The 24650-nt window shown below is 45.3% G+C and overlaps 1 protein-coding gene across 1 annotated transcript; it reads right to left on the bottom strand.

The window, feature by feature from the left end:
- Window positions 1-2546: 2546 nt before the first annotated feature.
- Window positions 2547-24463, bottom strand: TNMD (tenomodulin). Its single transcript, XM_067548395.1, has 7 exons — window positions 24334-24463; window positions 24051-24185; window positions 11943-12083; window positions 10292-10393; window positions 7553-7706; window positions 5042-5214; window positions 2547-3103 (listed from the first exon to the last, which is right to left on the bottom strand). The coding sequence occupies exons 1-7, from the start codon at window positions 24379-24381 to the stop codon at window positions 2894-2896; spliced, it is 963 nt and encodes a 320-aa protein (XP_067404496.1). The 5' UTR covers window positions 24382-24463; the 3' UTR covers window positions 2547-2893.
- Between the last annotated feature and the right edge of the window lie 187 nt (window positions 24464-24650).

Here is a 24650-nt window from a genome sequence, read left to right as displayed (position 1 = left end):
GAATTGAAACTTTTTTGAGACTAGGAAAAGTGTAGTGATTGTTTCCCTTTTGTTTGCATGTGCCTCTCCACTTCTGGTCCCTGACTTAATTAAGAAGCATAAACACTGAAAGAGCCCTGGCTATACTATTTTTAATTTTTTTTTTAAAATACAGGAACTATACACTGTAAGTTCCTGGGGGGTAGGCCATCTTTTTGTTGTGTTTGTACAGGGCCTACCACAATAGTTCATTACTAGGTTACTATTGCGGTATAAATGATAATAATAGACACTCGTTCAGCTCCCCTGAGGCTAGTAATGTTGGGAGCCCTCAAGTGGAAGAGCTTCTGGCAGCTGCCAGTATTTTAAGTACACTTGATTAGATGTGCTGTGAACAAGGTTAGAGGACTCAATGCATAAAATGCCTGCTGCGTGGCTATTCTAGGACTTCCAACCTTTTTACTGCTGATGGAGCTGCAGTATTCAAGCAATGGTGTAAAATATTTTTGTAAATGTCCCTCATCTAGGCCAAGTCCATGATAGAGGCCAATCTCATGGAGTTTCCAGTCCATCTGGGAGCAGGAATTAGATGCTTGGATGGCATGGTAAACTCTAGATAGATAGAAATCTCTTGACACCTCAGCCCACTTTCTTGGCCAAAAAGATTTAGAGAAGCAGATCTGGTTATTTGCAGGCTCATTTGAACAGACCCTCTACCTTTCTAAGGCTGCTCAGCAATAAGTGAGACTTACGTTGTAGCAAATTCAGTAGCTGTTGTGAAAAAGAACAGTGGTAATGTAGCTTCTGGGTTTTATATCAAGAAGATCAAGCATGGGAGAGTGTATGTTAGGGTCTTCTACTTTATAAGGGTGTATTTGCCGTATCCCCGTTTCCTATCCTGGGGTCAATACACTCCTCCTTTACTAAAACAAATGCTGTAAAGAGTGAAATAAAAAATCAAATCATGACAAAAAGTAAGGGCTGTTGCCGTTAGTCCCTACTACTGCTACTTGCTGAATGGATTTCTTGTACGTGATTAGTCCTGACAGCTTAAAAAATATAATCTATTTCTTTGAAGTCAAGAGGGGAGGAAAATGGTGGCCAAGGTACTTGGTTTTGTAGCTGTAGGCCCTTGTTCTTTTGAAGGCTGTAGAGGGGACATCTAAGTTGCTACGCAATCCGTGTAGGGGACGGCTGATCCTAAAAAAGCAGTATGATCCAGTGGATTGGGCCCTGGACTGGAGCTCAGGAGACCAAGTTCTCTTCCTAGCTCTTCCACCAACCAGCTGTGTGACCTTTAGCAAGTCACATCACCTCTCTGTGCCTCAGTTTCCCCATCTGTAAAATGGAGATAATGACACTGATCTCCTTTGTAAAATACTTTGTGATCACTGGGGCTATTACAGAGCCAGGTAGTATTATTGTGAATAAAGCGCTGGGGTGGGCAATATGTCCCTGCCTCCCAGGGTTGGGAACGTGAATTCCTTGATTGTAGAGGCGATGAACTCCTTGATGGGGACACTGTGTAGTACAGAGTATTATTCTTTGGTGACCTCTCTTTACATGGACAATGGGGCCTATGCATTGGTTTACCATGCCCTCATTTAGTGAGCGCTTCCTTGAGCTCCGTGCAGTAGCTATGGTCCATCTTGCTGCAGCTTCAGATGTGTTGAAGTTTGTCTGCCTCTTCCATGATCCTCCATCTAAAGTATGCTCAGGGCGGGACAGCAGTTTCAAGAGTTTTTTCTTCACCTCTCGGCACTCAGGTTACACCTCTTTGCAGTTGCGTTGGCTGCCAGTTCTGCGGATTTGAACTCCCGCTGATTGTGTTTAAAGCACTTAGTTGCTTGTGTCTGACTTCCCTGTGCAATTTAATTCCTGCTTGTGGTTTGTGCCCTGGACATGGCTACTGTGCGACTCTTTCTAGACACAAGCCTCACAGACACCTGTGGTGTGGAGGGAGATGGGCGGTCATTCTGCACCAGCAATGCTGCACAGCAGGTTTTAATAAACTAAGATCGTAGGAATTTTCATCCTCGGTCAGATCAATGGTTCATCTAGCCTCCTGACCTGTGGCCGGCAGCAGATGCTTTAGAGGAAAGTGAAAAACCCCTGGAGTGAATAAATATGCAGTAGTAATCTGCATGTGGGGGCAGTTTTTCCTTAGGAATGGAAGTGAAGAATATTGTGTCCAACTGGAAAGGCAGGGGGAATGTGTGCAGGCAGAAAGTAATTACTCACGTAGGAAAGTGGCTGAAGGACTTAACCTCTCTTCTCTTATGAGAAGCGTCATGGGATATTTTAATGGCCACCAATGGGACAAGTATGTGCTCTTGTATCTCAGCCAGATGCTGAGGGAATGGCCAGGATAAGGGTAGTCAATCTGTATGCTGGGAAAGGATTTGTTTATCTAAACAGGTCGATCTGGCACAACAGAGATACAGATCCTGTGCTACGTGTGTTAGCTGGCACAGGAAGCTCACTTGTCAAATCCACTAAGCCGCACAGACTGAGACTAAATGACTTTCTCTTTTCTTTGCAATTGCTCATAGAAAACATTTATTGTTTGGCTCGTCTCTTAGGGCTCAGCACAGATACAATCCGGACCATTCATCCTTTGTTTGCTGTCCACGAATATCTCACTGCAAGCAGGGGGCCGTTAGGTGGCACCTGCTGTGCCCAGATATTGCAGTGATGAGCGCGGTGTCAAACCAGAATAGAATAGAATAGAATAGAACAGCAGCACGGGTAGTACAATCAGCCAGGTGTGGCTGGAGAATGCAGCAGGCATCAGGGAGCTAACAGCCTGCATTTTAAGCCTTGTAACACAGGGAGGTTAGCAGAATGGCAGCGTACAAGAGGGTCCCTCTATACAGCGAGGGCATATATTGGTTATGGCTCTATGGCTTTAGCCCTACACTCTCCCTAACATGCGTGCCACCCACCAGTTGCATGGCATGATGAACCTGCAAATGACCCTTCCTCCCTGGTAGCAGTAGGGATACGGGTAGTAGCCCAGCAGAGGCTCGCACACCCGCTGGCAGTATCGGTTGGCACGGCGACACTGAGCACAGCAATAGCCTCGTTCATCCCACAATGGGTGGAACTCGAGTCCATTCTCCGTCTGGAAGAGAAAACAGCCAGGAGAGCGTGTGAGGGGGGCAGAGCACAAACCGCATGTGCAGTTCAGGGGAGCTCCCGCTGTGTTTCAGGGGTGCTAACTCCCACAAAGACGTGGGGGACAGTTATGCTGCTGTCATCAATGAATCCCTGCACCTACACCCCAGCCCAGCAGAGCACAGCCTCCTGCGGGAGAAAGCCAGGTACCAGGAGCAGCAGGGCTGGAGAGGCCAGGCTAGGTCTTCCCCAGCTCAGAGCTTCTCAGCCCCTGGACACCCAGGATGGCATCTGAGTGACGTTGGCCATTTGAACTGTGGACCTCACTTTCTGCCTGCTGGCAGGTTGTTCACTCTGGCCTCTTCCCATCCCTTTCCTTCCCGGTCCTCCTGCTGCCAGCTTTACGCTCCCTGTCCTCCATGAACTTATCCTTCGGTAGTGCTAAAATGCAGGGGAGGGGCTCTGAATATTGGGAGATGCCTGAGACCTGACAGCATTTCTGAGCAGTCTCCTGGCAAGCAGTGGAACTAGGGTTGGGTCACAGATTCAGGGCAGCACCCTGATGTTCGGATGCTGTATCTGAGCTAACCAAACCCCTTTGGTCTAAAGCATTCATGGTATTTCCAGTGCCCGAAGCAGGGAGGGAAATGCAGCAGGAACAGCCTTTTCCCTGGTACTCTGGGACCCTGAGACACACAGGTGGGTGTGACAATGAAATCAAGGTTTTCTGAAGGCTCTTTTTGCGTGTGGTTCCAGGTTTGGATAGAGGTTCTTATTGCTTTTGGTTTGCCTTGGCCCAAGAAGGAACAGGACCAAAGAGGTCCAGTTTGTCTTAGAAATGCCACTGCCTCATAGTCTGAGCACAGCGATTTCTGAGCCGCAATCCTGTCTCTGACTCACTGAGCAAACCGTTTAACTACCCCGTGCCTCAGTTTCCCCAGCTGCAAAATGTGACTAATAATATTTCCCTCACTCATGGGGTTGCAGTGAGCATTAATTAATATGTGTACAGCACTTTGATGCTATGCATTGCTATATTTTGTTGTTGTCCTCACAAGACCCAGTGAGAATCTAGTAAAGCCATCCAGTGGTTATCTGAGTTCTTCACCAGAACTGAGTAATTCTTGGAAAGAGAAGCAGGTGGCAAATGCAACTCCCTGGGAGATAGTCGTAGCTTGGCTCCATAGAGGAAGGTATGAACACAGCACACAATTAACAGAATCAATAAGAACATTTGGACTCTCCTGGAATTTGAGAGGCCCCCCAAGTCTTTGCATTGGTTAAAATTGCCGTTTGGACTGCACCATTTTCTGTCGAGTTTGGTACTTTCACAGCCCTCATCACTGTAGTATCTGAGCACAGCTCAGTCACAAATGGATTTTAGCCTCCCGGCATCCTTGGGAAGTAAGGAAGCATTATCCTCATTTTAGAGCTGGGGAACTGAGGCACAAGTTGGCTACTGAACTCCCTGAAGGTCACACAAGGAGTCTGTGGCTGAGCCAGGTCTTCTGAGTCCCAGGCCAGTGCCCTGCCCACTTGACCATCCTATCTGCCCTAGTCCTCTATAGTCAGGTCAAAGGTGACATTACAACCAAAGAACCGTGGCCTTTCCTACTATGAAGAAGAATTGCAGTCGTTATGCTGTGCTATGAGTTAACCATGCTCTGGGGATGCTATGGGCATTAGCTCAAAACAAATCCCCCCTCCTAACTGGCATGAACTTTCCACACCATTCTAATTTCACCCTCATTTATTGGGACTCTTGTTTTATTGCAGTGCTTAATACCTTCTCAGGTGACTGAGAGTCATATGACAGGCAGACAGAGGTCAGAAAAAGATGATCACATTAGGCCAAATGTTATAGTTTGAGAGAGTTTCTGCTTTTGAACTTCACCCTGAGAGTGAGACATTGACAATTGCTCAAAAATTATTCCCAGGGACTCACATAATCATTTACGGGAAGATCCTCTTCAGCTAGCTGCCGGGCCTGGCGTTTGGTTCCTGGCCTGGCATCCTTACCCCCATGGTGCTCATTCTGTCTTTCAGCCCAGTCTCGTTTGTTCACAAGAAACTGGGCAGCATTTTCCCCTCCATCTTCAAAGTCACGCAGCTCAGGAGCTAAGAGTAACAGCACAAACAATCATTACAAACATCAACCGCCCTGGAGAGATTATAGGGACAAAAGTTGCGGGTGGGGTGTCCACCTCTAGCATAATATGGCACAGTGCCCCACTAAACCCAAAACAGCAGTAAACCATGCCCAACATCATGAGAACATTGGGTCAGACGAATGGTCCATCGAGCCCAGCATCCTGTCTTCCAACAGTGGCCAACGCCAGGTGCTTCAGAGGGAGTGAACAGAACAGGGCAATTTATCGAGTGATCCATCCCCTGTTGTCTAGTTTCAGCTTCTGGCAGTCAGAGATTTAGGGTCACCCAGAGCACAGGGTTGTGTCCCTGACCATCTTGGCCAATAGCCACTGATGGACCTATCCTCCATGAACTTATCTAATTCTTTTTTGGACCTAGTTATACTTTTGGCCTTCACAACATCCTGTGGCAACGAGTTCCACAGGTTGACTGTGCGTTGGGTGACGAAATACTTCCTTGTGTACATCCTGCTCTCTGTGCACAACCTATGGATAGCTCCACATTATACAAACTGGAAAGCAAGCAAAACATGCCTGCAGTGTTGCTGTGACAAGGAGCTGGGGGAGAACTTTGTTCCCAGTGAACCAGGGTTTAATTTCAGCTCCTCTTGCCCCTTCCCTTGCACAGGTGCTTGGAAGAAGGGCTGTAAATTGGAAACAGAGAGAGGAGAATGCTAGGGATGAGAAGGCGCCATACATGGGCTCACAGAACTTGCTGACTGCACCTGGGTGTTAGAGGATCTGGTCTGCCAGCCCTTACAAAGTGGTACCTAAAGCCTGTCAAGGGAGACCCAGCCCATGGACAGGTTCTATTAAGCACAACTGCAGATCTCTCTGATTTGATGCATTTCCTTCACAGTCCCAGAATGGCACCAGCCTATGTTGTGGGTGACACCCACAAAAGGCTTAATTGCACAGCCTGCCACCCTTGGGGGATGTTCAGCCAATCAGAATTGGTTGTGATGATGTAATGCAATGCTTTTAAGTTGGCACTCTGCAGGTTGCAGGCAGCTGGCATGTGGGCAGAGGCAGCAGAAGCTGCTTTGAATGGGGTGGAGGAAGGGGCACAGTGAAACCTAACCACACTAAGCCTGGGGAGTGGGAGAGTCAGGGGCAGCGGGAGGACATCATGCTCACTGGGAGCAGAGGGAGGCGGGGCAACAGGGCAAAGGAGGGACAGTCAGGATGGCAGGGGTAAGAAGAGAGTGGGGTGGGTGCTCTGTGTGAGGGAGGGTCAGTTGGGGTGTCAGGAGGGGAGCAGTGTGGGTGCTGTGTGTGGAGGAGGGGCAGTCAGGGTGTCAGGGATAGGAAGGCAGCGGGGTGGGGTGGATGCTCTGTGTGGGGGGAGTTATTAAGGCTCAGCCTGATCACTCTGGTTGCAACCTGCTCCCCGATGCCATGACCGCCACTCCAGCCCCTTGGTTCGCGCCCTTGCCTCCATGCCCAGCTGCTCGCGGAGCCCAGCCTCACCTGAGCATGCCAAACAACTTGCTTATTGCGGAGGCAGAAACATAAACCATCCCCCCCTCAATGTTTCCATTGCAGAGGTCTACCCCCTGCCACCGCCCCCCAGGCCCACCTTGGTTCCATCGCCCCTGTCGGATGGTGGAACCAGGAGACTACAGCTACCCTGATCCTGCACTTTAACTGAGCTTCTCAACGGAGCAGTTGCCTTTCTGGCTGACCTCCACACTCTTGGCAGTTATTACTCCAAACACAGCAGTCACATTTCTCTTTTTCAATAATAGAACAGTATTTGCCATTACTCTAGTACCTCTCTCATCCAAGGCTCTCAAAGTGCTTTCGAAAGGTAAGTGTTGTTATCACCACTTTATAGATGGGGAAAGAGACAACAAGCAGCTAAGTGACTTGCCTGAGGTCACGCAGTGAGTCAGTCACAGAATTTAGTTGTCCTGGTTTCCATTCATCTGTTCTAACCTCTAGACATTGTTGGCTTCCTTGCAGGTGCCAAAGAAATGTTTCTCTTTGTTCCTGTGATAGAGGGCAGGCTAATTGAGGGCTGATAATGAAGGACAGATTGGCTTTTTGCAGAGAAAAGGCCTGACTAGTTATATTACACTGGTTATTTTCTCATGGTAGTAGTAAAGCATCTGTCCACATTCATTTCTCTGATTTATAACTCCACTTTGGAAACTTGTTCTATGCCAGTTCACATCATGCAAGATTTCTGAAAGAAAGATGGGACCTGTTCATTTGACTGCAAAGCTGTTCCTGGAGATACGGGTCAGTTAACAGGTTACATCTCTTGTGGGAGCCTGCAGCGGTGAGGGAAAAGCCTATTTTACCTGTGATCAGAGTTGGGTGGATCCAGTGTATGGTCACATTTTTGCAGATGTCAAAAATTTTGGAGCTCTTTAGGAATTCTTTGTTGTCAATAGGTTTTTCCTCTGGAATCCAGACCATGGATTGCTCATAGTAAGTTATCATCCCTTCATCTCCCTGAAAGAAGATTGAGGTGTCACCTTGGTATGCCGGCACAAACCCCACCATCTCCCGTGGCTTCTACCCCTCCTCGGATTCCTTTGGTCAAGACATGACTTGTTAAAACAGTGCATAACATACACTCCCTGTTTTTAAAGCTGCATGGATTTTGCCTCACAAGTCTAAGGCCCCAGTAATGACCTCTAGGCCTGGTGTACACTTAAAGTTATGACAAACCTAGCTGAGTTGCTCGGGGATGTGAAAAATCCACACCTCTGAGTGCCATAGTTAAAGTGACCTTAACCCTCAGTGTAGACACTGGAAAAATTTTCCCATCAACCTACCAACCGCCACTTGGGCAGTTGGATTACCTACATTGCTGGAAAAACCTCTTCCATCAATGAAGGAAGCATCCATGCTGCAGTTGCATAGCTGTAGCATGTGTAGTGTAGACATAGCTCCATGGAGTAAGCCCCATTGATTTTAATGGACGTACTCCTAATTTACACCTGAGGAAGTGACAGCAGAATAGTCAGGGACCTTGTTTCTTTCTTTGCCTCTTGCAGTTCTTTTGCTTATCTAAGGGCTTGTCCACACTACACATGCTTTGCCAGCATAGCTCTGTTGGCTAGGGGATGGGATTTTTTTCACACTCTTAGCCAACAGAACTATGCTGGCAAAACCTTGTAGTGTAGACTCAGCCTAACACCAGCCCTCCTTTCTCTCCCTTCGCATAGTCTATGCTGTATGTCTATGCTGCAGTCAGAGGTGAGAATAGCTGCTTCAGTCCATGCCCAGAGTCCCAGATGGTCTTGTACAACCCATGCTGCCGCTTGTGCTGCTGCGGATTCACTGCTATCATTATTAGAATGGGGTAGATCAAAGCTCGTTTGGGGATGTCTGCATTTGATGCAGTCACATCACACCTCTGACTGCAGTGTAGACATACTCAGTCTTGCTTCCAGAGCCTTCTCCTCTGCAACTACTGCCATTTGGAACATCCTTCTGTATTCCCTGATTCCTCAATTCTCCAACTCATTTCAAATCTCAGATTAAAACATCTCCTTTCTCCCTTGCTCATTCCTCTTATATTCTTTGTCTTTATGTTGCTGATTTTGTGACCGAGCACTTTCATTACTTCCTCACAAGATGCCTTTGCACCACTGGTTTCTGTAATTTATACCAGATGTCTCTCATATATTCTGCAGTGTATTTTGGCATACAGGCTGTACAAAAGATGGCTGGATTGGATTACACCAGACTATTTACTATGTGTATGCAGAATGCTGGCTTGCTCTTTACTATGTGGCGATAATATCCATGGGATAAATTATGGAACTATGTAGAGCTTGTTGGAACATTTAGTTTTCCCTACAAAAAATTCTATGAAATTTTCAATTTTCGTAGAAATTTCCTTCAATTTTTTGCTTTTTTGGGGCATGGGGGGTGTTGTAAAAAGCCCCTGAAAACTAATGAATTTTTTTTTTTTGGTCAAAAAATAAAAAATAGTCAGATTTAGACAGGCAGACAAATATTCATAGACCTGCTGGGGTTGTGAACTCCTTTCAGACGCATTGCTTCTCTTATCTCCATTCTCTTCCTCTTGCTAAGCCCAGTCCCCAGAATCTGATGCAACACCCCATTGCTAAATTACACCAAAGCCCATCACAGCAACTCTCAGAGCTGCTGAGCTCCCCTTCATGTTCTGATCTGCTTTAATCACCATTTATTATTGGGATTTTTGCTTCATCCACTGACAGAGTTATGCAGCAAATCTGCGGTGGAGGAAAGGAATGACTGCTAATCAGAGAATCCAACTGTGTGTTTTTCTTGATTTCTCAAAAACCATGCACAGGAAGAAATGACTAGATCTTAAATTGTAGTTTATCACACTGGGTTTTCCCCTTCAATTCTCTAGTCTAGGAAATACTGTTTTGGTAAAGATTAAAAAATCATAGTTATTTGATGACCCAAAAGCTCTATTAGATTCTTATGAAATAACCAACAAATCTGTGTCTAAAAACTCACAGGGAGAATCCCCCTCAGAATTTAGGCCCTGATTCAGGAAAGCCTTCCACACATGTAACTTTGTCATGATTAAATTCTATTAGCGACAATGGGATTTAAGCAAACGCTTAAGTGCTTTCCTGAATCAGGGCCTTACTGATTCACTACTGCCTAAATGTAGTTGCTCTTGTTATTTCACGTTCTTTGCATAATTCTCTGACAGAGCACTAGGCAGATCTTTCTTGGAGAACTCATTAGATTTGACTTCTGGCGTCAGCTAATCCTGAGCTGGCATGTGGCCTTTTAACGACAACAGGATTATTGTTCTTGATTCTTGGTGTAGTACTGATGGGGATTTTGTCTGCCTTCTGTCTGATCCCATTTCTTTGAATTGTGGTTTTTACCAACAATCCTCTGAAATGGGATAATTTTATGAAACCATCGCAACTCTCATTCTTTCATAGAAGCAAACTGTCAGTGAAGGATGGAGCAGATGGAATTCTAATGACAACATGCTCTGATTCCTAGATAAACCTATCAAAGTCAATTTCACATGGGTGGTTTATGCAGATTTTTATTTTATTTTATTTACATACCTCAAGTTCCTGGATCTCAGCCTCTGTAGTTTCAGGTATTTCTTTAGTCTGAGTTTTGATGAAGCATTTTTGAAGTCCCCCCAAAAAGATGCCAGTAATTCCCTAAAAGCAACAACAACCAAGCAAGTGAAATGTGAAAGTTTAAATAACAGCAACACAAGGAGAATCTCATTGGATCATAGTTTAGTTATGTTTTTTGTTAGTTTCTGTGCAAACTCTCTTCAGTAGTGTTGCTAAAATGTACTGAAAAGATCTCCTAAGGGATATTGCGATATATGGTTTTGGAGAATGGTGCTATTTACAAATAGCTAAAGAAAGGGATTAAAAAAATGCAGTCCTGATACCCATTTCTTTATAACCATCACATGCTGTAGTCACCACAAATAAATGTATACCGAGTGTAATCTGGACATTCTGAATCTATGAACCAGCAGCTTTCAACTCTTGCTAGATTAGCAGATGAAGATTTCAGGGCATGTCGCTGACCAGAGTATTTCCCTAGGAATTATAATTAGATTTGAAATAGATCTTGCGATCTTGTCATTAGGATTTAATGCTCTCCAGAGTAGACAAACACACCATTTTTTGTAGATTTCCTACAGTGACATTCATTTGCAAGGATAAATCCAATGACTTGATCTTGGTTTCAAAACAGATTTTCATGGATCATAACGATCCTCAAGGTGAAGAGCTCCAGTATTAAATGCCACTAAGCTTATGGGAGAATAGTCCCTTTCCTTCTGAAGGATTTCCAAAGCACGCTGTGGAGTGGCATCACTCGCCCACCCAATGAAATGCAGCCACCTTGGGGCTTACTCAAGCAACACTACACAACAGCTCTTGCGGCTGGATCCCACTGAGCACTCCTTGCCCTAATAATCCAACAAAGAGCTTAAGCACATGCTTACCTTTAAGCATATTATTAGCTCCAGTGAAGTGAAGCTACTATAGGTTAATTGAAGACTAACTCTGCAATGGAACTGAAGAGAGAATTCAAAAGGGTGGAACAACAGGATTAAGAATTTGGATAGGGAGTGATAGTTAATATATCAGAGAGTATGATCTAGTAGTTAAAGTACAGGCAGACATGGGAACCAGAAGATCTGGATTCTATTTCTGGCTTTGCCACTGACCTGCTGGGGAGTGTTGGGCAAGTCATTTAACCTATCTATGCCTCAGTTTTCCTATATGTATAATGGTCGCAATGGTAGCTACCTCTGAGGGCTATTGTTCAGTTATTGCAACATACCTGGAGATCCTCAGCAAAAGTTCCCTAGATCCCTACTCTTATTTGTGGAGGTCTCCTATCCAACTATTTGTCCAGCCTTATCCTTGCTTAGCAGCTGAGATCTGATCAGAGAAAGAAATACCCAGTGCGAAGTGGCTTCATCGGAGTGGCAAGTTTTCCCCCTCCACACGTGGTGTCTCTGCTGTGACTGTGAACAATGGTGCCATTTATGATCGTGACACTTTCCTACAAGAAGCTGGACTGAGACTGCAGGCTCCTGAAAACACATCTGATGGTAATAATGACCCAGCCCCCCAAGCTATGCTGCACTCAGACTGGGTGGACCTACAGATAAAACCATGGCTGTGTCATGACCATCTGGTTGCCTTGTTGTAGAAGTTTTAGAAAAACTGGCATACTTACGTTTTTAAAGTCATGTATTTCTAAAATTTCCTCACTGCCATTTCCAGATCTGAATGTCTCTGTTCTGGTTAGAGGATCTATCTCCATCAAAATCTTCTTTTTCTCCCCATGGCTAAAGAACGTGTACCTCATATCATATATCTGGGAGGGCAAGAAATATAAGCAGAGACAGTTGGGTACATCCCAATGTTTGAATTTTTGTTGATTTAGCATTTTAAAAAAACCCTCTGTTGTCTTACATTGTTTTGGTACCATAGTTTCTGCAGCTGGTTATAAAAGTTCCTAAGCACCAATGCCAAGGGGCCAGTGCTTTGGAGCAGATTATCTTTGCTTTCTAATATCTGCTGATTGCTTTTACAGCTGCTTTCCTCACCTTGGACCCAATCTTACATTCCACTCAGGCAAAATGCCCTGAATCTCCATGCTTGCATACCATGGTGACAGGTGTTATAGAAAAACCACGGATAGATGGATTGACTTTAGTGGGAGTCTTGCCTGAGTTGGGAGGTCAGGCGCAGACTCTCAGTCCATACACGTATTAGTGATGGGTGTGCTTCACAAGTAATTGACCCACAAAGTGTTGACTTGGATTTTGAACATCCCAAAACCTGAGATTTCAGTATGGACCAAACACAGCTAAGGGTCACTTGCAAAAACTGAATTTAGATCCAGGTTTGGATTTCAAGATCTCCAAAGTTATAAGGAACTGCCAGACTGGGATTAGACTGGTCTGTCTAATCCAGTGTCCTGTCTCTGATATAGGCCAGTACCAGCTGCTTTGGAGGAAGGTGCAAATGGACAATTTAGAATAACCTATCCAGAGGGAAAGTTTCTCATTAATCTCTTTAGTTAGCAGTTGGATCATGTCTGAAGGGTTTATGTGTCTTATTTTGTAAATTCTATCTCATGTAACAGTGGATGTTTTCATTCTTCATATCAATATATAATTGTATTTTTTAACCCTGTTAAGCTCTTGGCCTCTGTAGGATCTTGTGGCAGAGAGTTCCACAGGTCAAATCTGCACTGCGTGAGAGAGAATTTTTGTGTAGGAGTGTGACCCATCCGTGCCTAGGGTAGCCCACCTGAAAATGCCAAGGTCAGAGTAGGCTGCAAAAGGAGAGCAGGTTCTCCAAAAACTGGTGGTTAACGCTAAAGTTAGTTCACCAGTCAGCCAAACAGTATACCTGATTCCCCACAGTGGTTATTAAAAAGTTAAAATAAGAAGTTACACAGCCCCCTTTACTGCATTTCAGTTTCTGGCTCCCAATCAGCAACTATGTCCAGTAAAGTGAAGAGTTATTTAAAAACTCTGTTCCCTTTACCAAAATGTTCTCCTGATCCCCAAAGGATCACATTACCTGATCAATATTGGTTTGGATCTTACCCAAAATATCACGCTGCCAGCCAATCCTTTAGTATCTAAAACTAAAGGTTTATTATAAGAGGAAAGAACAAGATGAGAGATATTAAATGATCAAAGCAATCAGATACATACAAATGACTTGAAATTCCATATATATCAGGTTCTTAGCAAAACTGTGGAGTTTGCAGTCTTGTACAGTTCCTCTGGTGTACATCCAGTACCTGGATGGGTCTCAGTCCTTTGTTTCATACTTCAGATGTAGAGTTGGTGGTGATCCAGAGGTAGGAAGAAGAGGAAAGAAGGCAAAACGGACATGCAAAATGGAAAAAAGCAGCCTTTTATAGTTTCTGCCATGTGGCTTGTCTCAAATACAGCTCACAGCACATGGGCAGGGAAAAGCACTTGCAGTCCCCCTGACCACAGGCGTGTCCCTACATGTCCTGATGACTCATAGGCATGGCACTTGTCTTACTGTATAGTTGATGGCCCTTGACTGGCCCTCAATCAGGCTGGACAGTGCTGGTGCTAATCTGTCAGGGGTGTCACCCACTAACACAGCACAAGTTTTAGATATAGAAATATCACACAAATTCATAGTTTACAATACAAAGATGATATACACATATAGATGAGCTTATCACATTCAGTAAGTCATAACTTTTCCAATGATATCTTACATGGCATATTTTGCAAGATTTGTTATATTTCTGCAATATTGATATCAATAATATTATACATGGTCACTCCTATACCAGACAGCGGCACAAGTAGTTTTAAATCTGCAGCCTTTTAATTTGATTGAATGTTCCCCTGTTCTTGAATAATGAGAGAGGTGAAACAGGAGCTCAGGATGTAGTCTTTTCATTTTGTCAGGCACCTGCAGTCAGAGACATCTGGCTCTAGAACTTACCTTGTTCCAACACAGCTGGAATCAGGTGACCTACAGGCACCTGGCAAGGTCTAGTTATTTTCCAGGGTTTCTGAGAAGATGAGTGTGTTATAGCCAGGTACATAAGTGAAGGGGAGGGGAATGATGAATGTTAATGGGCTGGGCAGATGAGGAAGGACTTGGTTCTGTTTGCTCAGGCTGCATATATATTTTATATAACATTGTGGGGCAGGCAGATTTTATCTACAATTAAAGTAACTCCAGTATAACCCCACTGGCTCCTTACGTAATGCTAGAATGATTAATTATTTGCTCCAGTACCCACTAGGGGACTCTCTAAGCTCTCTAGAATTCTGTCTCCACTAGAGCAGGCCTGGTCTACACTAGAAAATTGTCAGCTTAACTATATTGCTTTGAAAAATCCATACCCCTGAGTGGCATAATTAAGCTGACCTAACGCTCAGTGCAGAAAGCACAGGTGGACGGACGAATTCTTCTGTTGACCTAGCTACTGCCTCTCAGGGAGGTGGATTACCTATGCCAATGGGGAACCCCTCCCATCGGTGTAGGTAGTGTCTATACTGAAGCGCTGCAGCTGTTCCATTGTAGCATTTCGAATGTAGACAAGCCCAGATTCTTTACCTAATGTTGACTGCGCAAGTGCTAGTGTTGATAAGATTAACCTGTTCTCAACGTTATGCCAGGACAGTCCACTCCTGTCTGCCAAAGGGTGTGCTCATGTAGACAGGGTTTAGGAGCCTAGATAAAACCTCCCTCCCACACACATTTCCACTTCAGTCCTCTCCCTCTCAAGGCAGTGGTGTGTTAAGGGACAATTTAGAAAATTGGCCAGTCCCGACCCTGTGCTCCTAAGGGGACTTCGTCCTCCTGACACAGCTGTGGTTGCACACAGAGAGGACCAGTGGATTACCCATGCCTCAAGGTCCTGCATCTTGCAGATGGAATAAGACTTGTGACAGCTCCCTCCAGGGCCTGTTGACACCAATGCTGTGTCAGCCATAGGGGAGGGGGGGGGGGAGGCACTGCCAAGCAAGCAGAGATGCTCCTAACCCACCCTTGGGCTCAGCTCTCTGCTAGAAGGTTCCCTCTGATGTGGGCACAAAAGCAGGAGTCTGATAGCCTGCCCCCCACTATGCTGTTAAAGCAAAGCCCTTCCATTGCAGCAGCAGACTGTTAAATAGCAGCAAATGCCTTGCAATGGGCCATGCCGACCCCTGTCAAGAGGTAGGCAGGGAAGGGGTTAACCCTTTCCCTCTGGCTGGTGGCAGGCCCACAGCTGCATGCCCTGAGTGTAGGGATTTGCAGAGCAGCAGGGCTGGGTCAGAAATATGGGATTATTTCATCCCTGAGAACAATGGGAGGTGCAGTCTTGTATATGAAGGACATGCTGGGGTGGGGCTGAGTTTGGGGGAGGGGGTCAGGGAAAGATCTCTAGGAAGAAGGCCAGAGCTGAGACTCCTTCCTTTTTTTCAGAAGTTGCCTGCAGCTGGCTATGCCTCTTTCGCCCTTTGCTGTGGACATGCCTGTTGCCAGTCCCACCGTGACCCCTTACTTTGCCTGAGGGAAGCCCTGCTCCATTTGTTTTTGGCCTTTACATGGACGGGGTATCCAGGTTTTTCATTTTGTTCCTCTTTAAAAGGTGTGTAAACTCCATCCAAGCCTGCAGAGTCCTTGCCTGCTCCTGTTGTGTCTGTCTGTCCTCTGTCCAGCCACAGGCAAGACGAGGAAACACTGGCACTGCAGGACAGGAATTCTACGTGGAGGGGTCACGGTGGCAATCCCGTAGCTAAGGGTGTGCGCTAGCTAAGGGGATAAATAGGGGCCAATGACATGTGTGAGGCCTGGTGGAATGGTCATTGTACTGTTGCCCCTTTGGTCTAAGCAGTGAGCCACTAATGTGGGCCCTGTTTGTTTGTTTCCATCAGAAGGAGAAATGGATGATATGTGTCAGGTCTGTTCTGTGGTGCAATCCTGTGTATTTACAGAGAACATGCTCTCAGACCTGTGGCCCTGAACATGTCAGGAGCAAACAGCAGCAGGGCGTTTCCTTTCTCACAATCTCCAAGCCTGTCCTGTGCCCCAAGAAACTTTGTCTCTGCTGAGCCATGCTCACCACTGCTTCTCGTGCTCTGCTGTGTCTGCTGGCTTCCTACCCACATAAACCAGTTTGCCAAGCAATCTTCTAGTCCCCGTGTTTGCAGTCAGTCCATGGAAACCCCTCAGACAACTCGACTTAGCCTGCTCAGACTTTGCATTGCCTTGGGCAGTCACTTCTATTGTCTCCAGCTATCGCTCCATATAAAGGAGCTTAGCTGCTTTCCATTTAGTCTGAAAGAAGGGTGCTTAAAGTACACAGCTTTAACAGGGTCTGTGATGGTCTACAGAAGGCAGCCATTAGCACTTTCCAGCATAATAGTGTGTTACATCTCTTGTACCCTCCCTGTGCTAAACAGAGAGTTAATAGTGTATCAGATACAATCTCTATTCCTCTTCATGGGTACCTGCTGTTGCCAGCCTGGGATGGTGCTAGGCAGCTCCCTAGTCTCTGTTGATGCCTGACTCTTAAAGGTTGAACAGTAGCAGATGCTATGTGAAGCATACAAAGGATCCTTCTGGAGCAGTTAAAAACTGATGAGTTGTCTTGGAGATTCTCTTTCAAGGATAAAACAGTGTCTTGCTAAAGAGAAGCTTCAAGCAAAGAGCACAGAAAATCCTGAAGAGCCAAGAGGGAAAAGGCTGTACTCCAGGTGCCTGGATGAAATATGTTAACTAAGGCCTGGTCTACATTACAGATTTTTGTCGACCAAAGTCAGCTTTTGGCGCCAAAACAGTGGCAGTGTACACACTGCACTCCTTGCCCCCACCGACCCAACTACCCTGATTTTGCGACAGAATAAAACCACCTTGACGAGAGGTTTAGAGCTTTTTGCACCAACCTTTGGCGACAAAGTGTCAGTGTAGACATCACATTTGGTACGGTTGCGGTAAATGGCCTCCAGGAGGTGTCCCACAATGTCCATCCTGACTGCTCTGGCCATCAGTTTGAACTCTGCTGGCTTGCAGCCATCTGCCCCTTCCCCTTTAAAGTCCTGGAAAGTTTTGAAATTCCACTTCCTTCTTGGTCAGTGCGGAGAGCTCACATCTCATCTTCCCAGCTGACCATGGCGGCTCCATGCACCAAACGCTCTCCCACTTGGAGCACACCAGAGCTTCTGGATCTGATCGGCATTTGGGGAGAGCAGGCTGTGCAGTCCCAGCTCTGCTCCAGCCAAAGAAATTATGATACCTATAGTCAAATTTCTTGTTTAATGGTAGAGAAGGGCTATGAGTGGGATACGCTGCAGTCATCCAGTCCTCTAAGGCGGAAAAAGAAAAAAGGGCATGGAGATACATTGCCTGAAAATCAAAAAATTGATAGGCAGGAGAGGAGGGAAAACCAGGAGTGAGTGATAGCAGGTCACGAGCACATGATAAAAGCCACGGAGGAGCAAACGGAGCTGCTAAAGTCACTCATAATGCTGCAGACTGAATTCATGTGTGCTCGTGCCCCTCCCTTTTCCAGTCAATACAGAACTGTTTTCCATGCCCTCCCCAAACTGCACCCATACATTCCTACCAATCATCTTTGTACCCTGATAACTCCATTCCTTCAGACAGCTTCCGGAATGATAGCTGGACTTACACCCAGCTGTCCTAGCTCACACTGCCCCTTACTGCTTTCTCCTCTCCAGCCTAGCTTTTCGTGTGTGTTGTGAATAATTGTTATTTAATGAAGACATACTCTGAGAAGAATAAGCAATCTTTATTTGTCTCTTGCACATGGTGGTTGCAGCTCACATTGATACACAGTGCAGGCTGGACACAGTCATAGCATGGCACAGTGCTGTTTACAAAGACACTTATTGTTGCTCATTGTCAAAATCGCTTCTCAAAGCCTCCCTGATTTGAATGACTCCCCGTTGTGCCCCTCTAATAGCCCTGACATCCGGTTGTTTATAGTCAGTCGCAAGGCAATCCACATCTGCCTTCCACCCAGGGGAAAACTTTTCACTGTTAGCTTCACAAATATTGTGGAGCACACAGCGGATGGCTATAACCATGGGGAATATTTTCCTCATTGAGGTCTAACCTGCCTCAAAGGCACCGTCAGCGAGCTTTTAATCTGCCAAATGCACATTCAACAGTCATTCATCACCTGCTCAACCTATTACTGAAGGGCTCCTTGCAGCTATCCAGGTTGCCTGTATAAGACTTCATGAGCCATGGCAGTAAGGTGAAGACTGCATCTCCCAGGATCACTATGGGCATTTCAACATCCCGCACTGGAATCTTTTGGTCTGGAAAGAGAGTCCCTGCTTGCAGCTTTCTGTACAGGCCAGTGTTCCTGAAGATGCATGTGCCATGCACCTTCCCTGACCAACCCATGTTGATGTCAGTGAAATGCCCATGGTGATCCACAACCGCCTGCAGTTCCATAGAGAGGTACCCGGTTCTATTGATATACTCTGTTGCAAGATGGTCCAGGGCCAAAATTGAGATATGCATGCCATCTATCGCCCTGCTACAGTTAGGGAATCCCATCGCTGTGAAGCCGTCCACTATTTCACGAACATTTCCAAGACTCACAGTCCTTTGTAGCAGAATGCAATTAATGTACTTGCACACTTGCAATAACACAGTGCCAATGGTGGTCTTCCCAACTCCAGACTGATTAGTGACTGACCGGTAGCAGTCTGGAGTTGCCAGCTTCCACACAGCAATTACCACATGCTTCTTCACCGAGTGGGTGGCTCTCATTCTGGTGTCCTTGTGCCTCAGGGCAGGGGCGAGCTACACACAGAGTTCCATGAAGGTGGCTTTGCACATCCAAAAGTTCTGCAGCCACTGATCATCATCCCAGAACTGTATAATGATACGATCCCCCCACTCAGTGCTTGTTCCATGTGCCCAAAAGCGGCAATGTATTGTATGTGGCTGCTCCATGAATGCAAACTAATGCGGTGTTGTTTGTTTGTGTGGCACACAGCAGGTCAAGCGCCTTGGATTCCTGTTCAGATTGAGCCTATGATATACTGCGTGAGCAGCTGTGATGTGTTCAGAACACTGACAACAACAGTGGAGAGCAGTGTAGGATCCAGCCTTTCAGAGAGAGATGGCAGGCACTCAAGAAACTGGAGCCTTTGAAAAATGCCACAAAACACAGTCAGAAACCCATGGAATGACGGGACAGAAATCACTGCATCATGGGACATTGAGCCCACACCCATGATGCACTATCATTTTCTCCGCCTTCCCACAACGCCTAGTCACTAGACGTGGCACAAGGTGGTGAGTTGCACAGTGGGATATCTGCCCACATTGCACTGCTTTCACTGTCAATGCTAGAGCGCCACCTGTGGATGTGCTTCGGCGACATGAGTGCTGCGTGGACTGGCACAAGCGTTGTAATTACAGCGCTTTTTGATCATCTCTGTAACTTGCGCTGACAACACTTTCTAGTGAGACAAGGCCTAATTCAGCAGTGAGGCCAAGGGATGCATGGTTCGGGGAGGCAGAACGCCATTCTCATCCCTGCAGGAAGCCCCTCTAGGGCAGGTCGGTGGCACATTGGGGGAGCGGCATCTGAGGAGCTTTCACTGCTGCCTCTGCTGAACCTTCTCTCAGGATAAAAATGGCACACGTGACTCCAAGGCAATTGTTCAGGTGCCTTTCTGGAGCGCTCTCTATCCTTTCTTGTGAATGAGAGAGAGCTGGCTCAGGGGTCCAGCAGGGGGCTGCACAACTCTTCCCCCACAGACTGACAACCTGCAGCCTGGTGACAGAGTCTTCACCAACCGGTGGCTGGCCAGCGGCCTGTGTGAAGTGAGACTGGAGGATCTCCATCCAGTTCCCAATAGACACATGTCCATGCCACAGCTGGCAGGATCTGCCATCCTTTTGGCACTCTCAGAAGAGGCCAAGGACTGGGTGGTAATGGGGGGAGCTTGCACTGTGCAGCTGGGTTGTTCTCATTCTGTGGATAAGCAGAGACTTATGTCTCCAGAGCTATGAAGGCACCAGTCCTCATGGATCCAAATTCTAAGCCTGGGCAGCCTGGCTGCATGCATAGAGGCAGAGGGAGAGCGCAGCAGGATGTCACTGGGAGCAGAAAGCAGGAGGAATCCTTCCCTGCACCTTCCCCCACCAGCCCTAATGAGGCTCCAACTCACCACTGCTGTGCTGCATGGTGCACAGGAGGTGGGGATTGTCTAGATCCTGCCCCAAGCTCTCTGCAGCAGAGTCACACCAGGTCTGCTGTGCCCTGGCGGTGGCAGAAGTTCCGAGCGCTGACTTCACACCTTGGATTTTAAATGGGAAGAATATTAAGCTCAGAGCGTCAGCGCCATTTTCAGGTAGGTCTAATGCCTGCTGCCTGGCTATTCACTTCTGGCTCTAAACACATCTCTGAATTCAAGTCTGCATAAGAGGACAGATTCTTCAAGCGATGGCAACAGAGAGAGAGAGAAGCCACTAGTTCAGATCTGGCTCTGTAGGAGGTGGGCTTTCATTAATAAGAACGCCTAGCTCTTATATTGTGCCTTTCATTTGTAGGGACAAAGCCCTTTACAAAGTTGGTTAGTGTCATTATTGCCATTTTATATATGAAGAAACCAAGGCACAAGAGTGACCTGCCCAGGGTCTCCCAGGAATGGCAAAGCTGGTAATAGAAGCCAGCTATCCTCAGTCCCTATTGAGTGCTCTACCCACTAGCCCACACTGCCTCTCACTTTAAAAATTAAAATGCATTAATAATGTTCAGTGTCTCCCTGGCAATCATGAGCATCTCTCGGTAGCCAGATTCAGATTTTTTTTAAAAAAAATATACACATTGGTTTTACTGTATGGAAAAATTAGGCTAAAGGCGAGAAAATGTTGGAATGCTGCCGGCTGAGAGAGACAAAGTACAGGCTGTGCTTTAAATCATTCATGAAAGAATTTGAAACCATATTGTACACTTATTTTAGAATCCCCTTCTGTTTAAAGGGAATGATTTTTCCTGTGAGTTTGGCCAAGTAACCTATTTGGAGGCTTGGCTCAACTGCATATTATTGGAGAGTTGTGACATTTTTAATCGGTAAATTGATCCTGAGATAGTTTTGAGAGTCATCTCAGAATTTGACAGTTGCAAGAGGAAATAGCTGTCCACATTGTGATAAGCACTTTCGTTTGTTAACTTGTCAGCTTTGTTTTGTCAGTGTAATGTTACTACATGGCAGATTCAGGTTATTTCAGTGTTAACATATGAAGGTGGAGTGCATGGCTCTAAAGGCAAACTGCAACGGGGAAAAAATTGGTTTGTTGCTACTTTTTGCTTCAGAAAGTCATGTGAAAAGAACCAGAAGGGCTTTTTTTTTTTTTTTTTTTTTTATAAAAAAAAAGGATTTTGTTACTCTTGCTTTATTTCTTTTTTTTTTTTTTAACATTAGAAATTCAAACCTTGCCTACCCTGATTTTCCTGGAAGCCTCTGTGGTCTGCTGGAGAAAGAGTTGTCTTATGAAGTTACCAGAAACTGGAATCGGAGCGGGTGAGAGGAGACAGGATGTTTGGTCAAGCTGTTTAAATGGTTTTTGTTTTTTGTTCACACACGCTACTCAAACATCTAACAAATTACTGGGAAAAAAAATCTTCCTTTAGGAAAGATTAAAAGAACTCGTGCCCCTTCAACTGAGGGCTGTTCTCGAGTCCTCCTGCAAAACCAAAAGTCAAGACCTGATATTTCTAACAAACAAACAAACAAACAAACAAGAAGGAAACTCCCCCAAAACCTTTCAGGCTTTCATTTTATGTTACAATGAAACACAAACGCAACTTTCCTTTTCTTTTCTGGCCACTTTTATTTTAATAATTAGAAGATCAGAGTCTTCTGTCTTTCCTTCTAGAAAAGTTTTCTTTTTGATGTTTGTAAGTTATATTTCTATCCCTGCCAGCTTGACCCTTTATGCATTTGGGTAATATTGTGTGCTTGCTTTTGCTTTACCCCTTTGCCCTGTGTTTCTTCAGCAGTATGAGCCAACATGGCTCAGTTACGCTGCCTCTCTGTGCTGCGGTAGCAGTGAGATGAGGTAGTGATGTTTATATTGTGGAGTCTGACCCCCTTAAACATTCATTTAAGTATGGTGAAGATGGGGGCAAATGGACGTGAGAAGGCAAGGACCAGGCACCACTTGGCTAGTTGGTGCCAAGGTCAGTGTTCTTGCTTTGGGTGTGCAGTGAGGAGTTTACAGCCCCAGCCAGGTGCTTAAGTTGGTTGGGACAACAAGTGGAGTCTTTTCGGCATCGGAGGTCAGGGCTTGTGTGTGGCAGAGAAATCCCACTCAGTGAGACACATGGCACCCGTCTGCTTGTTGGTCCAAGTATGAGTCTGGCTTTCTGTGTGAGGGACCCTGGGTTGCAGTCATGCAAGCTATGGCACCATCCAGTTTTGAGAGAATGCCTAATATAGAAACTCCTCCCCACAAGGGGGCAAGGATAAAGCACAAACAGCTTGATGGCCTGGAGATTAGCAATCTTGCTTAAGATGTGAGAGGTCTGAATCAGGGCCATAGACTGGCTTGAATAAAAAGGACTTCCCCTTTACTGTAAATCTTAATGTCCATCAAATAAGTTGCAATTCCTCTTCAAAGAGGTGTCTAAAGCAAACATATAATAACATTCCTGCCTCCATATTTATCTTGTATTTTGCATATTGTAAAATTATTACAAGTATTATTAAAAAATTATAAGATATTCAGTCTTTGTGCTTCAGGGTATAAACTGGTCAGCAGCTGGCATCAGGCAGAAACCTTTCTGCATGATACAGTATGCTTTGGAATAGGTGCTAGAGTAGAGATGGGTGTTTTAGGCCTTCATCTAAAGCATCTGGCATTGGCATGTTGTAGACAGAATAGTGGACTCAACGGACCACAGAGACCTGAGATGGAGCGTTGGATCTTATGCTCCTAATTGGTGGGGTAGAAAGATGGTGCAGGGGGAGGATCAGGTTTGGTGGGGAAGGTAGCCAGCCTATCCCATGTAAACTGGCTCCAAAATACATGCCTTTCTAATTGCTGCTATTTGAACACCTCATCAAACAGAAAATGTGTGTCCAAGGATAATGATCCTATAAAAGTGGGATTACCCTGAGGAACCAAGAAATATTGGGCCAGTGGAGTCAGGAGAGTTACACCAGGGATTACTTTGGCCCTTGATGGGGGTTATACTTCAATCTACCTTGTGCTACGCTAGATGTGCGCAATAGGGATAAGAAGGCTATAGGCTTAGGAAACTGAAAATAAATTAACACAATCCAGTCAGCAGTAACTCCTCTGAAAGCAAGTCTGTTTCATTGTTTCTTAACATTGCAAATGCATTAAAGTAAGAAATATAAATCATGACAATCAATCATTCAGGATTCTGGCTTCCTCTTCTCTTTATGTAGTGGCATAATGACTTTTCCACCAGTTTATGGTAAGATAATTGAAACAAAATGGAAAATATTTTCGTACTTGTCATAAAATTTGCTGCTGGTGAAATATAGTAACTTTAACTCTTTATGGCAGAGATCCCATCTGGTGCAAGTATTAATTATGAAAAGATTGCACTAAAGAAACCTAAAGGCTAGATGTGAATAATGCAAAAACAAAAAAGGTCAGCATGAATATTCTGTAGTGTAAGAAAATGCTTATCGCAATCTTGTATGGATTTTTAGAGTGAGTAGTTAGCAGTATTGATAGATATAATATTGTAGAGAGATCGCTTGATCTCACTGGGTAGAACTGATACTCTAAAATACTGGATCAGCGAATATTTACTTACTTTTTTAGGTGACGGGTTCCAGAAATATTTGACACCAAAAAATATCAGAATAAGAAAAATCACCAGTACACAGAAGAGCAATCCACAGATCTTGTATCTTTTGCAGATCTTCTTTCTTGTTTTAGCTGCTTCTGCCTAATTAATTACAAAACAGCAATATCCAGTGGTCTGCTTATCATTCCAAGGAGTGCTGAATACACATATATATCAGACAGTTATTATGCTCCAGGTAATAAACATCACATAGGAAATTCTGCAATGGTAAAGAAAATCTTTAACTTACATCTAGAAAGTGACAGACCTTGGGGCTCTCCTGAGAATTCTTTTCCATGGTCTCTGAGTAAAATTTCCTTCTGTGTGTGTGTATGTGGAGAGATCGGAGAAACCACTGCTGAGGTGGAGTTAGAGTTACAAATGATCAGGATTGCACGTGCCAGCGAGGAGAAACTCTCTGCTACAATGACTCCAATATGTCATGCTGAAGCCTGCTTTACCACAGGAGTCTAGAATGCACCAGTTAAAATATGTATGTGTGTGTGGGTGCCTATTGCATTGAGGGACATGGGGCAAGCGATTGCCGTGTGGGTTGGGAAGGTGACT

This window comes from Emydura macquarii, unplaced genomic scaffold (assembly GCF_026122565.2).
Source record: "Emydura macquarii macquarii isolate MOO-44397 ecotype Brisbane River unplaced genomic scaffold, CSIRO-AGI_Emac_v2 contig_1253, whole genome shotgun sequence".
Taxonomy (NCBI): domain Eukaryota; kingdom Metazoa; phylum Chordata; order Testudines; family Chelidae; genus Emydura; species Emydura macquarii.
The sequence above is the reverse complement of the archived record's forward strand: the minus strand, read 5'-3'. Positions and strand labels throughout refer to the sequence as shown.